This window comes from Hydra vulgaris, chromosome 05 (assembly GCF_038396675.1).
Source record: "Hydra vulgaris chromosome 05, alternate assembly HydraT2T_AEP".
NCBI classification, from domain to species: domain Eukaryota; kingdom Metazoa; phylum Cnidaria; class Hydrozoa; order Anthoathecata; family Hydridae; genus Hydra; species Hydra vulgaris.
In genome coordinates, this window is record NC_088924.1 from 44,197,501 (window position 1) to 44,215,171 (window position 17,671).

The 17,671-nt window shown below is 30.2% G+C and overlaps 1 protein-coding gene across 2 annotated transcripts in view; it reads left to right on the top strand.

The window, feature by feature from the left end:
• Positions 1-1,929: 1,929 nt before the first annotated feature.
• The window catches only part of LOC136080885 (uncharacterized), a 36,080-nt gene continuing 20,338 nt past the window's right edge, over positions 1,930-17,671 (top strand). The window contains exon 1 of one of the 2 annotated variants that reach the window (XM_065798264.1): positions 1,930-2,173. In XM_065798264.1, coding sequence (XP_065654336.1) covers positions 2,107-2,173 — 67 coding nt within the window. In that variant the 5' untranslated portion in view covers positions 1,930-2,106. The remainder of the gene's footprint in view (positions 2,174-17,671) is intronic. The other variant, XM_065798263.1, reaches the window with a different exon arrangement.

The following is a 17,671-nucleotide window of genomic DNA, read 5'->3' on the forward strand; positions in this document are numbered from 1 at the left end:
TGAAAAGTTTACAAAAAGTATTAACTAATTTTTAAAAAAATTATAATAAAAAAAGGTGAAATGTTTATTTTAGTTTTTAAAAAAATTAAAATAAACTTTTCACCTATTATTGTTTATCAACCAACATAAACCATTTTTTTTAAATTTTCTAGTAAACGGTAGAAAATAGTTTATTTAAAAATTGCTCTTAGAGTAAAAAAAAATTAATGTGCGCACTTAGGGCTTGTTAGAACCCTCACCCCATTTAATTATTTTGAAAAATAAAGTCTGATTTTAAGACCTTCATGCTTTTAGAAAAAATTTCCTTTTTAATGCATTAGCTGCGCAGTTTTACCTAATTGATTACGTAAACACATCACAAAAGTATTTTCACCATCGACTACGTGATATAAGATTGACCGGTAGCTCCGAACGAGAATAGGTAATCGTATTCAAATTCAAATTTTGATTTTATTCAAATCCTCCACCAGAATACAAAAATAATTTTATTTAAAATAATAACTCAAAACCAAACACAGAAGCAAAAAGACTTTTAATTGTTAGAAAAGCTTTAAAAGTTTCCTTACATTAGACGTACATGATCGTTGAATATACTATTGAATATACTAGATAAATTGAGTAAACTCAATTTATCTACTGTCAGTAGCACTGACTTTTACATTTACAGATGTTGGTACGTAACGTTATTTAAGGGATCGTCCATAAATTACGCAACGCAAATTATATTCAAAATAGAGAAAAAGGAGATATTATGCTTTTTTACGCAGCGATTTTCATTGAACTTAATGGCTATTTTAATATTTTATTTAAATAAAAACTCTGCGAGGGAAAACTTTTAATCTTTTTTGTTTTATTTATTGTGAAAATTTGCGTTACGTAATTTATGGACAATCCCTAAGGGATAGTCCATAAAGTACGTACGCTCGGAGGGGAATAGGGGGTCTTCAAATAGTGTATATGAGATGGGAGGGCAGTGGATCAATTATAAAAGAAAGGAGACACTAAATTTAAAGAAATATCATAAAATATTAGATGAATAGGTTAAAAGAATAGGTACCTTAAGGGAGGTGGACTCAAAAAAGCGTATTGGAGGGTACTCAAAAAAGCGTATTGCAAAATGCGATCGGGAAGGAGGAGGGGTAGGGGTGACGAAAGAAAAGCATTCGTACTTTATGGACAACCCATAGTGGATTTTTACATTTGACTATTACATAATTCTGTTTTAAATTCGCATATTACAACTCTAATAGTAATAAAATTCTATTTAATCGTAATTCATTTTAACCTAATGTTTATACTTACAATTTGTTGGTTTTATTTATTTATTTTTTTTGATCAAAAATTTCTTTCATAAATTCCTACGCCGCATAATTACGATTATTTAGAGTATCCGCTTAGAAGGTGTTGCCTTCTGAGCTGATACTCTAAATAATTTTAAATTAATTTGATTTGACACGTTTTTAGTTGCTCAGTGGTTTAGTGCGCCGTCCTCAGTGTCCTCAAACATCCAGTAATCTACCACTAATCTAAAAACATTTCTTTCCGCTTCCTTAAATAAAGAAAAAACAATTTAAGAAAAAAAGGCTTTACTATTAGAATATTTGGAAAGACCCGCAAAAAAAATTTAACCTATTGACGTTTACATCTAGAGACGTTTTACGTTACGCTATACAAATGCAATTTTTACGTCGTAATGTAAATGTCATATTGTTATTAATTTACATAAGTTACATATTCACATTATTATATAAATTTCTTATACTTTCATATATAAAAGTAGTGAGACTTTTTATCATCATTAACTTGAATTTAATAACTGCCATGAGTTAAGTACAAATTCTGTACAAACACTTACAAATGAGCATTAAGTTGTTCAATTTTTAATACGATTAACGTCAAATGTTAAATCAACCATATAATATTTGTATCAAATAAATTAAAACTATATTTAGAATTGAAAGAGAAAGTAGTTTTATAAATTCATTTATCAACGTTCCAAGTATAAAGTTGCAATGTCAATAAAATATTGAGTTTTGTAAATTCATTTATCAACGTTCCAAGTTTAAAGTTGCGATGTGAATAAAATATTGAGTTTTATTAAAAAATATGGATCATTCAATCAGGATGAAAATGTTGTCTAGTTACGATTGTAAACTGAGAGAGTTTCTGGTTGGTGAGTCAACTAATATATTTTTTTTTTCTGCAAATAATAAATTGATTGTTAAATCAGTTTTCTCTTAAGTTTCTATTTTCCTTTTTCGTTTTTATCGGCTGAATTTTTTAGTTATATTAACGGGGCTGGATGATGGCTCCGGTCAAAACTTTAATTTTATATTTTTATGTTGTAAAAACATTGTAAAAGCTTATTTTTTAATGACGAAATTAAATAAATAAATAACCAAATATATCAGTTATTTATGTTTTTATTTACGGGTATAAATTTCAGAAATCGGAGTTTGTAAAAATGTTTTTGCCTCTTGAGATGCATAAATTTGATGTAAATCTTTATTGTCAATTATTTATAATTAAAATGTTATAACTATTTAAACAAGTGTTCCAATAAAAAACATTGTATCTTAAAGCAAATTTTTTAATAAGTTTTTTTTGGTGAAACAATGTTTTAAATGGCCAGCAATAGCAAGTTCTATTCCTAGTACAAGCGCAACATATAACCACGAATATACGGCAAGAATATATTGATGTTAAAAATATTTTAGCTAGACTGCATGAGTCAGCATTGATACGGTATTGAAAATAGACACAACTAAAAAGTCATAAAACTTTTTTTGATTAAGTTCATAATATTTCTTTGATAATAATCATATTATTTTTTTGAAAAATATCATAAATTTGTTTGATAAAAACTATAAAAATTTGTAAAAATTATGCATACATCTGCAAAATAACATAATCCTTTACACATAAAATGACAAATTATTAAAAAATATAAATAAACATGCCAAGCCTGTAACTGTTCTTTTTTTAATGTTTTAAGTTTTTATTGGTCTAAATGTCATAAATCTAAGTAACATTGCTATTTTTAAACAGTTTAACATAGTTTGTCGTCTTTTTGAATTCAGATAAAATAGTGCTTTTAATTTTTGTATCTAACCTATTACAGTTAAAGGTTGAAAAGTAAATTATGGCATACAAAAAAAGAATAATAAGATTAAGGAAAAGAAAGTTTATTGGCTATCAGCATAATAATTCCAATAACACCAATAAGCAATTTATATTTTAACACAATAAATTTATATTTTTTATGCATTTTGAACAAATGAAAATTTGTTTTGAAAAGTATGCTACTTGTAATATATATATAATCGACTTGTTTCTCCGCGCAGCGGCCTTGTTCGTCAAGGTTCGTGCTTCGGAGTTATAGAGGGTTTATATAGGAGTTGAGAGAGGGTTATAACCATAATTAAGTAGCCTCCTCATTTGTAGTGGCCTTCTTGGCCTCGGGGAGGTGAATTAACAAAAAAACAAAAACAAAAAAATGTGGTACAAAGCTTTCCATGTTGCATGATCATTCAAGACATTTGGGGTTTTCTTTCTTTTCCGAATTTCTTGCAGTGGTTTTGCGTTTAAAGATACATTTTTTTCTTCTCCTGTTATCAAAAACAATAAACCTGGTATAAATACTAGTGAAATTAATATACGCAGTGTTATGGCATTCCGGGAGATTGGCAGAGGGAGAGATGCAATGTTAACTTTAACCTCCATAATGAACAAGCCACCACCTCTATCAAAATCTAGTTTTGACTGTATTAATAGCAAACTTTATGATGCTTATAAATCAGTTGCTGAGCAAAGTATGAAAAATGCTGCCATGGAAGTTAGGAGAATACTGAAACTTGACTCTGATATGAATGATGTTATTGATTGTGGTATTTCTATCAATGGTACCTGGCAGCGAAGAGGATATTCTTCTTTGAGCGGTGTAGTGGTGGCAACGTCTCATGACAACAACAAGGTATTGGATACTGCTGTATTATCTAAGTTTTGTAAAGGTTGTCAAATTTGGGAAGGAAAAAAAGGGACACCTAAATATGAGCAGTGGAAAGTTAATCATTTCTGCCAAGTAAATCACACTAAATCAGCTGGTGCCATGGAGTCAGCTGGTGCAACAGAAATATTTTGCTCTTCAGTAAATAAATATAGCATTCACTATTCTAAATATCTTGGGGACGGAGACACTACCTCATTTAGCACAAGTATTGCACAAAAACCTTATGGTGATGACCTTGTACCAATAAAACTAGAATGTATTGGGCATTACCAGAATCATACAGGGAATCAACTACGTCTTAAAAGAAAAGAATTACGACGGGTAAAACTATCTGACAGAAAAAGTATATCTGGTAAAGGTCGGCTCACGGATAATGTAATCAACATCTTGCAAAATTATGTTGGAATGGCTATTCAACAAAATTCAAATAGTCTTTTGGAAATGAGGAACTCCGTAATAGCTTCACTTCATCATTGCACTAATTTTACTTCTGAAGAATCGTCATATATTTTGCACCAAGGTTGAAAAAAGCTAGTTTAAATGGCAGTCTGATATAGCAACTTGTCAAGTTACATACAAGAAAAAGGGAAATTTACCAGTTGTCATTATGGAAAAGAATAAATCAGTATTTCAAGATCTAGCAAATACTGATATACTCACAAAATGTTTGCACGGCATGACTCAAAATGGAAATCAAGCGTTTAATCAAGTAATTTGGAACCGCTCCCCTAAAACTATATTCACCTCTAAAGCTGTTGATGAAATGGCTGTTTACTCTGCAACCATTATTTAAAATCATGGCTTTGCTAAGCTATCTTCTGTATTTGATGCTCTTAATATTAAATCTGGTAGTTACTTTGAAATTGATGCAAGTAAAAAAAACTCGTATGGTTAAAATATATGAACAAAAAAAATGTCAAATAAAACAAAAAAAAAAAGAAGGAAAAAATTAAGATCTGTTAGAAAAAACTATTTTGGTCAAAAATTAGGTAAAGAAACTGCAAATGATTATTGTTCTAGTGGTTTTTAATGATTTATCTGAGTTGTGTACATGGTTTATAATTTTAAAATTGATTTTTTTGTTTTTTTTAGGAGAGCCCGTAGGAAAACAATGATATCTCAATAAAAAAACATTTTAGCTTCAAATTTTCAGGATATGTTCATTATAAATGGTTTGAGTGCCTGAACCTAAAAAAAATAAAAAATTTAAACTTAACCTACAATGCCATATCAAATGAGTGTTATATTGCTAAAAATAATTTTTTACACAATTAAGTCTGCCATTTTTGATCATTTGAATTTTTTCAAAAATATTTTGGTTCAGACACAAGCTACACTAGTATACTAGCATTTTGCAAAATTTCAACCTTTAATGTTGATGTAATCTTAAGATATTAATGTTCTTGAAACGTTAACTTTTTCACCTTTTTTTGGCTGATTCAGCAATTTTTTTTTTTCAAGTTTTTTTTTTCAAATTTTTTTGCAATACGTTTTAGATTTTTATCTATTATGCTAGTAATTCATCAATTTTTTCAAAAATAACCATGCTGAGTTATTCTGAAACCAATATGGCGACAAAAGTGAAATACCCAAAATAACATGTATTTGAACCCCCAAAACTTAATGTGGGCAAATTTATTATGTTTTTTAAATATTCGAAAAGAGCTCATTTTATAGTTTTAGAAACAATAAAAATCATGTTGAAGAGATTTTTATATGAACAAAAGAAATTAGGTCAGTATATATATTTTTTAAGTTTTATGATTTTGTACTAAACATTAGGATTAATCAGACTGCATTAAAAACAAAGTTTGCTCTACCAAAATTCAAAATACTTTGATATTCAAAAAATATGCTTCTATTATTTGCTTGAGTTATTTTAAAAAAATCTGCAAAATGTGAAGCACAGTTTTTAATGTGGCACATAACTGCAAATAAGTTTTTTGACAAAATTCAATTTTAAGATTTTTTTTGTAATTTAATTCTATAGGGTCATGGCACCACCTACCGCGGCTCTAAGAAAACTTTTAACTTCAAATCTTCTCAACTCCAAAACCATAACCGATTTTTATTTAGGTTTTTCGAAATAATATTTTATACTCAATTATTAACTAAATTATATAATTCGAACTTGAGTGAAGTTATTTTTTCAATGTTATTTTTAATTTTTTTGTAAGATCTAGTACGTTTCTTCACCTACCGTGACAAAGCACCACCTACCGTAATCGATTCTCCACCTACCGTGTATGAAAAAAATCGTATATTTTAATTTTACTTTTATATATTTAAATCGAGAAACAAAAACATAAATTTAATATGATTACAAAACAAAGAAGACATTGGTTACAAAATTATCCACCAAAGCTTTTTTCTGAATTTAATCTTTTTTTCTTTTAAAATTTTTTTTTAATGTTTTTTTTTTTTGTCTTTTATTTTTATTTTATTACAACTTGTTTTCTTTTAGATTTTTCTTGTTTTTCTTTTTCTTTCAATTCTTTTTTTTCAGCTTTATTTTTACGTTCAATTTTTTTGATATCTTCTTCTTCCTTTGCATTTTCTCTAGTTATTTGAATCTCTAACCATTTGGAAGAAGTTACAACGCTCGGTAATCGTTCAACTTGTTTCAGCCTTTTTTTTCGTGATTGATTGTTTTGGCCATAAAAAAAAAGTCGTGTAATGGGTTTACATCTTTTATTATTTGTTTATTTGAATCTAATGGATCTGCTGCTGATTTACTTTCACCGGATTCATCAATTATTACGCTTTTTTCAAATTCGCTAACATTACTAGATACAATTTCATTTTGCGTACTGCTAATATCTAAATACGATTCTATATCGACTTCATTGTTGAATACATCATTGTTGGCTTCTATTAAATTTATGGTTTGTTTGGAGCTATCGCTAAATTTAAGTTTTTTCTAAAAATTAAATAATTCTCTGAAGTCAGTTTTACCTCCCCATTCTTTATTTCCAGTTTTTTCAAACTGTAGCAATATATAATACACACCCTGTAAATATCCATGGCTAACATCATCCGAAAGGACCGAACAAATCCTTTTAGATGGGCATTATATAGACCTAGTGTGAACATTTAGAGCTGTTTTTGAAATCTTTTAAGTACGTCCGAGCCATTTTTTTCATTTTTAAGTTATATAGTGAAAATAACCAAAATCCAAGATTTTCCGAAAAAATAAACAGCTCAAAATCATAAATTACAGTGATTTTTTTAAGTTGTAGGTATATAGAGATCATAATAAAATAATTTTAAGTCATTTCAAACATCCCAGAAGGTCAAATAATTATTGGAAATTAAAAAAAATGAATTTCATTTGAATTTAGTTACTTTGTAATGACTAAGCATCAGCAATGATTTTATGTACATGTACGCATGCACACACGCACGCACGCACGCATGCATGCTTGCACTAACTTTTTAAATTAAAAAGGGTTAAATCCTTCCCTGTCATCCCCCTTCCATTGGCATGAAGTACACAATAAGATTACTTACACAAAAAAATTGTGTACACATAAAGATTATCATGAAATTTATGAAATAAAAAACTTTCATAATTATTTTTCCTTGTTGAATAAAGATCATTTTTTAAAATGAAGACATAAAGCATCAAAAATGCCAAATAAAGCAAAAACACATGAAGAATGCAGAAAGTCTGTTTGTTTTCTTTGCATGAGGAAAGGAGACCGAGAGTTAAATGACTTTATCATTGGAAGAATTCACAAATTGTTGAAAACAGACATTGACTTTGCAGATGAAAGAGTCCCACAGGCTATTTGCAATGCTTGCCGAACTCTCTTGCAAAAAAGAGATGCTGGGGACATGAGTGTTTCACTTCCTGCAATCTACAACTTCTCTGCAATTATTGTCAAGCCTTTGACACGAACATCTGGTCCATGTGACTGCCTCATTTGCCAAATAGCAAAACTCAAGCTCAACCAGAAACATCCCTTGGCACCAAAAGAACAGAACAGAAACCTTGACCAAGGTGAATCTTCTAAGCCTGGCCCTTCACCAAATTCCCGCTTAAAGTCATCAGAGAAAAGATGCGCACAATGTTTGTCCATTCTTGCAAGAGGTTTCAGACATTCATGCGCAATCGGAACAAGACACCAAAACTTGCAAGCATTGGTCCAGTCAGATCCTGTTGGTGCTGAGCAAATTGCATCTGCCATCATCAGCTCAAAGGATGCATCTCCTGGAGGAACTGTCCGGCTGCGTCAAGCAAGAGGAGGGCAGTTATTTCCATTAACACCAGGTAATAATAAACTTCTGTGCGAATCACTTTTACTCTTAACTATTGTTGTTGTAATCATTCACAAGTAACAAAAGTTGTTAAATTTATTTCATTTGCTTTTTAGGCCCAGCATCTGCACGCAAATCAACCAGTTCAACACTTACAATGCAAAGCTTGTTAAATGTTCAGTTGAACACAGGACTATCCAACACGGAAATGCGACAACTTGCCTCAACACTTAACAAAGCAACAGAAACTCGACTAGTTGAGCCATTTTCCAGCAAAAGTTTGCTGCTGTAGGAAAATTGTTGAATGATTTCTTTCAACTATCAGTTGTCAACATTTCGGCAGAAAAAGGAAAAGCTATAGAGAAGAGAACAATCATTCACTGCAAAAATCTTGAGGACTTAACCAACAAGGTGTTGTTGTCAAGGGAATACGGCTCCAATCATTTTGTCAAGCTTGGCATTGATGGAGGAGGATCATTTTTTTAAAATGAGCTTAGCAGTTATCAAGGTAACTGATGAAGATGATAAAACAAGAAGTCCTCAACAAAAAAGTCTTCGCTTGCTGACAAGCTCATCTGCCCGAGACACAGGTGTCAAACGGCAGCTCATAGTTGCCATCGCTGAAAATGTTTCTGAAACATATGAGAACGTCAAATTGATGATGAACATCACTCAATTAAATGATATTTCTTTCTGCATTTCTCAAGATGGCCAACATCATTTGCGGAATTCAATCCCATTCAAGCAAACACCCTTGTTGCTGGTGCAACATTGATTCTGACAATCTCTCAGAATGTGGAACATCCAGAAGTTTCGGATCATTCAAGGAGAGATTTGAAGCCTATGTTGCAGCTGGATCGGATACAAAGTCAGCAAAAGATTTTGACAATGTAATCCATCCACCACTGATTAAAATGGATGACTCAACACTCATTTTGGATGTGATTCCACCAATGGAACTCCATCTTCTTCTTGGAATTGTCAATCATCTTTTCAAGAATCTTTCTGAGTTATGGCCTGGTGCCAAAGAATGGCCAACTTTGCTGCACATTCAGCTCCAGCCATACCATGGCGGACACTTTGCTGGCAATGAATGTCATAAGCTTTTGCAAAACCTTGACATTCTCCAAAGAATGGCAGAAAAAGCTTGTGCCTATCAAGCATTTGGTTTCATTGAAACTCTAAGACATTTCAAAGAAGTTGTCACTTCATGCTTTGGAACAACTCTGCAGGAAAATTATAAAGAAACGATTCAGAAGTTTAAAACTTCTTTCTTATTCTTGCCAATATCGGTAACACCTAAGGTCCATGCTGTTTTCTACCATGTTTCTGAATTTGTAGAATAACATCAAACCTCCCTCGGAATCTTCAGCGAACAAGCAACTGAAGCAATGCATTCAAGGTTCAAGGTTCACTGGGAGCGGTACAAGCGCATCTTAACTTATCCAGAATATGGAAAACAACTCTTCAATTGTGTTGTTGACTATAACAGCAAGCATCTGTAACAAACTCAACTTTTTCAGAAATATATGTTTTGGACTAAAAAAAATTAGAAATTGTAAATTTTAGAATTTTTTGAGAAATTTAAAAACTGTTTTTGGATTATGCATTTTGTGAAGAAAGCTTTTAATTCTAGTCTCAAATTTTCAATATGTAAGAATCTGTTTATTTTTTATCATAAATATTGTCCAGACCAAGCAAGTTGTGAAAATATACTTTATGGAATTTTACACTTTGTGGTTATTTTACCATAGAACGTTAAAATGAGAAAAATGGCTCTGACAAACTTTTGGATGTTTAAAATGACTTAAAATTATTTTATTATGATCTCTATATACCTACAACTTAAAAAAATCACTGTAATTTATGATTTTGAGCTGTTCATTTTTTTGGAAAATCTTGGATTTTGGTTATTTTCACTATATATAACTTAAAAATGAAAAAAATGGCTCGGACGTAGTTAAAAGATTTCAAAAACAGCTCTAAATGTTCATACTAGGTCTATATAATGCCCATCTAAAAGGATTTGTTCGGTCCTTTCGGGTGATGTTAGCCATGGATATTTACAGGGTGTGAATACTTCAGGTGCAACGCTGTTTTCAAATAATTTTCCCACGTTATTATGGCTTGAAAGATACGTTTTATTATTATTAATTGTGGAATTCAATTTAACACCTTGAACTACTTTTTTATAATCAACATTGTTTACATTAAATGGGAATATTCCTGTCGACCTAAATCCGTAAATAATATTTTTTTTTCATATTTGGATCCATAACAAAATTATTCAACAACATTGGTACATTTTCTTTGCAAATTTCATTAAAATAATTATTCAATTTAAATTGCCAACAAATGTTCTGCAATTTTTTTTTTTAATTGGTCCGAAAACTGACACATCTAATGGTTGTAAGATGTGTGTAGCATTAGGAAACAACGATATCAAATGAATTCTTTCCAAAGAGCAATACATGATGAGCTCTTTAGACAGATGCAAGCGATCTCCATCCATGAACATATATATAGGTAGTTGTGTATTAATAGATTTCAAATATGGTACTAACACATTTGTGAAGTAACGGGTGATGCGGAAGTTATCGGACAAAATAAAAACGTCAATAACTTATTTATAAATAAAAAAACAAACTACTATTATATTTTTTTTAAATAAAGCATTTATCTTTTAATAAAAATATATTATTTTTTATATAAAAAACACCACAATCTGCAATTGATCTCAATTATGCTCTGACGCCTTTCATATGCGACTGTAAAAAGTTTAAATCAATTTCTTGTAGTTTTAGTTTAATGCTATCAATCAAAACTTGCTCTGTTGAAGCTTGCCAATCATGGCGGTGGTTGAGGCACATTTGGGGGATTGAATTCTTTATCAACGTAATAGACATATTGGTCCATCCAATTTAGAGAATCTTTAGAATAATGAGAACTTGCTAAATCTGGCCAAAATAAATAGTTAAAGTCTCCATGATACTTGTGAATAAATGGAAGAAGTCGTTTTTCTAAACATTCATTAATATAGATTGATGAATTGATCGCTACAGCCTTGGAAGTGCGAAACAATGGCTTGGACATACCACAGTCAGATATAGTTATCCAAATTAATAATTTTTTTGGAAATTTCTCTTTTCCTATAAAACGAACACTTTCTGGGCATGTCTTTTTGTTGTTTGTGTAGTATCCAGAATTTCCAGGCATGTTGTCCCCTGCAAAACAAAAGTATTTTTCGTCATCGATGACTACAAGCAATTTTGTGTTATAGAGTTGGTTAACTAGTTTCCTGCTTCTTTTCTTTGCCTTTATTTGTTGTTCTATAGTGTATTTTGGAGTCTTTTCACGTTTTTTATATTTAATATTCATTTTTTTTAACTGACGACCAATTGTCGATTGATTTACACCGAATCTAATACCTATTTTTTTCTGACTGACCCCTTTTCGATTGTTGACAAGTCTCGTTAATTCAGCTTTCCTTTATCTAGTCCAGGATGTCAGACGACCAGGGTTCTTTCTATCAGAAAACGATTGAACAGTTTCAAGTCTTTTTAGGTTATCATATATTGTACTTCGAGCAAATCCTTCCTTTTCAAAATGATTTATGATTTTTTTTTTTTTATATTAGGCTTATTTACAAAAAACATTTTTAGTCGCTTTCAAAAAGATTCTCGTTCAGCTGCATTTAACCTCATTTTAAATAATTGTGTTTCATATAATAAATTTTATATTTTATAGAACGTTTATGCCTATGCATAAAACCACAAAAACTAATTATTATGCTCAAATAATGAAATTAGGATTTGTCCGATAACTTCCGCATCACCCGTCACTCATAAAAGCATTCGGCGGTCATCCAGCCGATGTTTCTTTTACTGAGTACCCAACCTGGTGGTGCAGCAGCAGCAATAGTTTTTGGCATTCGAGCATACATGTACAATGTTAATGATGGTGCATGTTCACCATTTGCATTTACGCAAAATAGAGTTGTAAGGTTTTCCTTATCGCTGTTGTTGCATTCTTCATAAACATTTCTTCCTCTAATGCCAATTACTTTTCCAGTTTTTGATGCTAACTCAAAACCAGTTTCGTCTAAATTAAAAACACGAGATGGATCATTAAGGTATTGCGCATCATCGCCTAATAATTCATACACCTCATTAAACCATTTTCTTATCGATGCTTCAGTTATAAGACCTCTAGCTCGACTAATATGCTCTGCTCATTTTTGCGATAATTCCTTATGACGACGCATAAATTTATAAAACCAGTTTTTACTTGGGATATCATCTTTAAATGGAGTTTTTATACCTCGCCCTAAAACTATTTTTTGTACCGCCTTATTTAATAACTTTTTGTTATCGCAAAACCCATGTTAGCGCACTGCATTAACCAAGCAACCAATTCATTCTCTATTTCTTCTCCAAGATATGATTTAAAGCCAGAGTTTTGCCGTTTGTCGCGTAAGGTACTTTCAGGAACATTAAACTTTTTGCTGACACATAAAATTTTTCACCTTTATTTAAAGCTCTAAGTGCTGCATATTTTTTTTCTTTTTTGAACCTTGCATGATTCTAATCGAATTCATTTCACATATTAAATAAAGTATAAAAAACATATCAAATAAATACTCCCTAGGGTTAAACTCATTTCACATAATTAAAGAAAGTATAAAGAATATATCAAAATAAATACTCTCTAGGGTTAAATTACCTGTAATTGGTAATTGAGTTGAACTGAAATGGTTTTTAGAGAGAAAATTTCACAAAATAAAACACGTCCGAAAAAATATTTTTGTAAACGGTAAGTGCTAACTATTATAATTTTCGTAATCACCTACTGGTAAAAGATTAAACAATGTTATACAAAAATTACTAATATTTCTTGATAAAATTTAAAATATTCAATTTTTTTACAACTATTTTAAACTTTTATCAAAAAAATAATATAAGTTTTAAGCCGTAAAAAAAACTAGACAAACTTTTTTTTACTGTTAAAGATTTTCTTAAGAAAGCAATAAAAAATCATTTGCGGGTAAAAAAACATTTCAAATCTTTAAAAACATATCTTTTTAAAAATTATTTATTAGTGAAATAAGTTAGTTTTGTATAAAACAATACTAAAAAAATAAATTAAAAAAAAAAAAGCATAAAATATTTACTGATTTTTTAAAAACCACGGTAGGTGTTTCTTCACGGTAGGGGGTGCCATGACCCTAATCATTTTATTTCGAAGTTTGCTGTCCATTAATTACGTCAACAATTTTCTAGCAATTTTTACCTTCTCCTTCCCTTGTCAAAAACTTGTCAAACTTTCAGAACCCCCTCCCCTCCTTCACTATAAAATTACTTCAACAATTAGTTATCCCCCCTTGATGAAAATAAAAAATTAAATGAAAAACAAAACAGAAACATTTTAAATAGTATAATAATAGAGTAGTAGTTTAGTACTTTAAGAAAAAGTGGTTAAAAGAAAAATGTTTAGAAAAAAGATTACAAATGAATGGTTATAACTTATGAATATTTTAAATATATATAACTATTTAAAATTACAAAGGCTCACTCGCTCGCTCGGAACAAAATAGTGAATAGGAATAAAAGTGGTTGCTAGATTCAAACTTCTTCGGGTGCATGATAGAAGGTAAAAAAATTAAATTCATGCAACTTATCGAAGAACTGCAAGTCGATACTATGTCAATAATAAAAAAATTGTTCCAGTTATGGAATTTAAAAGAACAAAAAGAAACATCAAAACTTTGATGGAGAAGAGTATTCCTCGATGTTTTCCAAAATTCTTACTATGATAAAGAAATGGTACTTATAGAAATCTTGACAAGATCATCAAGATCTTCTTTTATATTAAAAGTTTATACTTTTAAATTGTTGTATTACGAATAATAATTGCAAACTTAAAAAAATATATATATATAATTAATCATCTGTAAATTATGAAATATATGTATTGTTTTTGCGTGGATAACAGAAGCCTTTGGGTAATTTGGGATAACGGGCAGTATTTGATAATGCTACCCAGGTAGCATTATCAAAGAATAAAAAAAAGGAGCAAACGGCGGGTACCCGTCGACAGCCCTAGTTCTAGATAATCTTAAATATTTATCATAATTTATGTACAGTGCAGAGTCACAATTCGCGAATGTGCCTATCCTTCTTACTTTAATATTAGACATAATCCAATTTCACATTGAAAGCAAACTATTTCTAATAGAGTCTATTATAACAATTAATGCATTTGATAGTTTGTATAAACCAAGGGTTGGCAATCTTTTAAGATGGAAGAGCCAAAGTTTACAATTTATAAAAATTTTCCATTTTTTAAACTAACATCCTGCTTTCAATATTACAAAAATATTTGTGCATGGAGCTAAAGAACCGCATTTATCAACAATGAAATTTTAACATCAACTTTGGCTTGCAAGCAGCAAGTTGCCAACCCCTGGTATAAACATTTAAATATATATAATGTAGACTAATGTAGATAAATATTATAATGTAGACTATGTACTTATATAAATCTAACCAACACAAACTTAAAAAAAAATTATTGTGTTACGAGTAAACATCTCGTGTTTGCTTATTTAGTTCTGTATGTGTGTGGTATTTTTAAAGCCCAACACTGTTTAAAAAAAGTAGAAATTTAGTTAGTGCCATTAAAATACTGAAGGGTATTTGATTGTGTATCACAAGCCTACAAACGCTGCCATATTTTCCTTTTTTTAAGTAATTAAATTTGTTGAAAAAAATAACGTTGCTGACGTTAATATAATAATGACGTATTATATAAAGGGGAGCCCCCGCTCCCCTTTGTCAAAAATTGTCAAAAAAAATTTTGATTTCTAAATCTGACCAGTTAATTCAATTCTCACACTCCACACTGGCACTGCTTAATGGTGGAACATTGTTATTTCGCGATAAACCACTAACAGCAGCTATTTTTTGAGCAACTGTTATTTGCAATTTCCGAATTTTTTCTCTTACATAACTAGCTCTCTCACTAACACGTTTTATTCTTAAAAGTTAAATTCCAATATCAGAAAGGTTAGTATTAATAGTGCCACATAAATATAATATATCATCAATGTCATCAATATCGTCAATTTTTTGACTTGAACTTGTGGTGGAATAATCTACAATTTGGACACAATTTTTGACGTGGACAAATGACTTTATTTTTTAATTTGAAAAGACAGTCCGCAGTCTCTAGGTCAATACATCTCATCCCTTAAACTGAGCAATGATTGATCTTACCAAAAGGTTTTAAACAATAGCGCTGCAAATTCTTGTATTTAACCAACAGCAGTGATATGTGTTGAAAACAAATTAAATCTATATTTTTGATTATATTATCAGTTCGGCTGACAATAAAACTCTGTTCCTCGATTAAAAGTTCTGAGCAAAATTCAACTAAACCCTTTTTTCTTGAATAAGTACTTAAGTTTTGTTCACCAGGCATGTCAGGATATAGATATATTTAAAATAGCTCTTGTATTATTTTCAATTCTACCTTACGTCTTTTGATAATTACATTTAATGTTAGTGATAAACTTATGTAAATTAAACTTTTGAATTTAATTCACATTTGTCCGAAGAATAAAAATATAACTACTTACTAAAATTTTTTTGATCCGGAGATAAGACTACAAAAAAACAACAAAAAGTTATGGTGTTGAATTTGTTACGCTATTTGTTGTACCATAGACTAAATTCTAGACACGATAAAAAAGTTTTATTAAATAATTTGCAATCTGCACCTTCGGTTTTCTAAGAAACCACTTTTTTATGATATATTACCCTTTCATTGCATAAATATAAGATCCCAAAAATACGATTTTTAGCTACTGACTGATATTGAAATTTAGGTAAGTCTTACAAAAAGTACCATAAAACTCGAAATAACAAACTTTGGCAATGTTTATGATACATACTAACAAAATTTTATCAAAATCTGAGATGGTTGAATGAGGATGATTTCAGAACCGTTTGACGTGGAATGACCCAAACGTTTATTATAATAACATATCTGTCACAACTGTCCTATTTTTCAGGTTGTTTTATTCTTTAGATTTCTTTTAGAAGTTAGATATCTCGAAGACCAAAAAATGCTGGATCCGCCCCTGGGGATGTCAATATAACTTGATATTTTAAGTTCCTTAATTTCTGATGACAACAACTTAATGTCACTAACATCCATTGAAAATTGTCATGGTTCACAGTACATAAAAACTTTTCTAAGAAAACCTTTGTTGAAGGTTTTTTTATGAAGGAATAAAATTTGGATTAGACTGTATTTGCACTATAATAGGAATATAGTCAGGTTTTAAAGCAATTTTTTAGCATAATTGATAGAAATACTAGTAATACAAAATGATCTTTTATAATGAATACTGGATACACAGCATTGTTTACTATTGATATCACCATGTCTTTAACTTTATTTCGCTGCAGTGTACTCTTGAGCTTAATAACTGCTTCTTGCTCTTACGCTAAGTCCACACCACTGCAGTAATTATTGCTAAACACAACCTCATCATAGTTGGTGCAGCAGTTTCAGTCATTTTCAGGACAATCTGTATCATTATTAGATTCACTCTCCGTCAGTGCAATTTAGAAAACGATTTCTTTAATAAGCGGCAAAATGCTAAAAAAACACTTCTGCTAAAAAAATTTTCTTTTTAAGTGAAGTTCATCTTTAACTTGTGCATTATCAAATTTTTCAATTTTTTCAAGTGGTACATGCATTTGCGGACCACTTAAACCAATGTTAAATTCAGAAACAAATTTTCTTAAAATATTTTATACGAAACTTTTTGTTCTTCAGTACAATTGTTAAACATTTACCACAAGTATTTACAAATTTTTAATTCAAACGGAAGACATATGCGTACATTTTTGCATTTACTGTAATGACTCTCTTTACCTGTCAAACTGCTTAATAAATATTTTTACACTGTTTTTTTTTGCATCAGATTTTTAAGATATTCTGTCGACACCTCAACCTTCCATTACCAGGTCAGCAGTACCATATGGACGTTTAAGTACTCCCACCAGCCGGGTTTTTTGATAAGTGAAAGTGTCATGGGTAAATATATATTAGATATTTTGATTAAAAAAAAAGTTGTGCATAAATAGGAGCATGTTTTAAACGCTCTTGTTGCGGACGTAGGGTTTTGTTTTTAAAGCAAAGCATTGTAGACAAGCGCTCTAAAAAATTCTTGTTGCGGACGTAGGGTTTTGTTTTTAAAGCCAAGCATAGTAGACAAGCGCTCTAAAAAGTCAAATGCTTTATAAAACTATTTGTTACGTTTCATAGAAACTTATGAACAGTAAAAGTACTTATTTATAATTAGTACTTTCACTATTCATAAATTTTTATCAT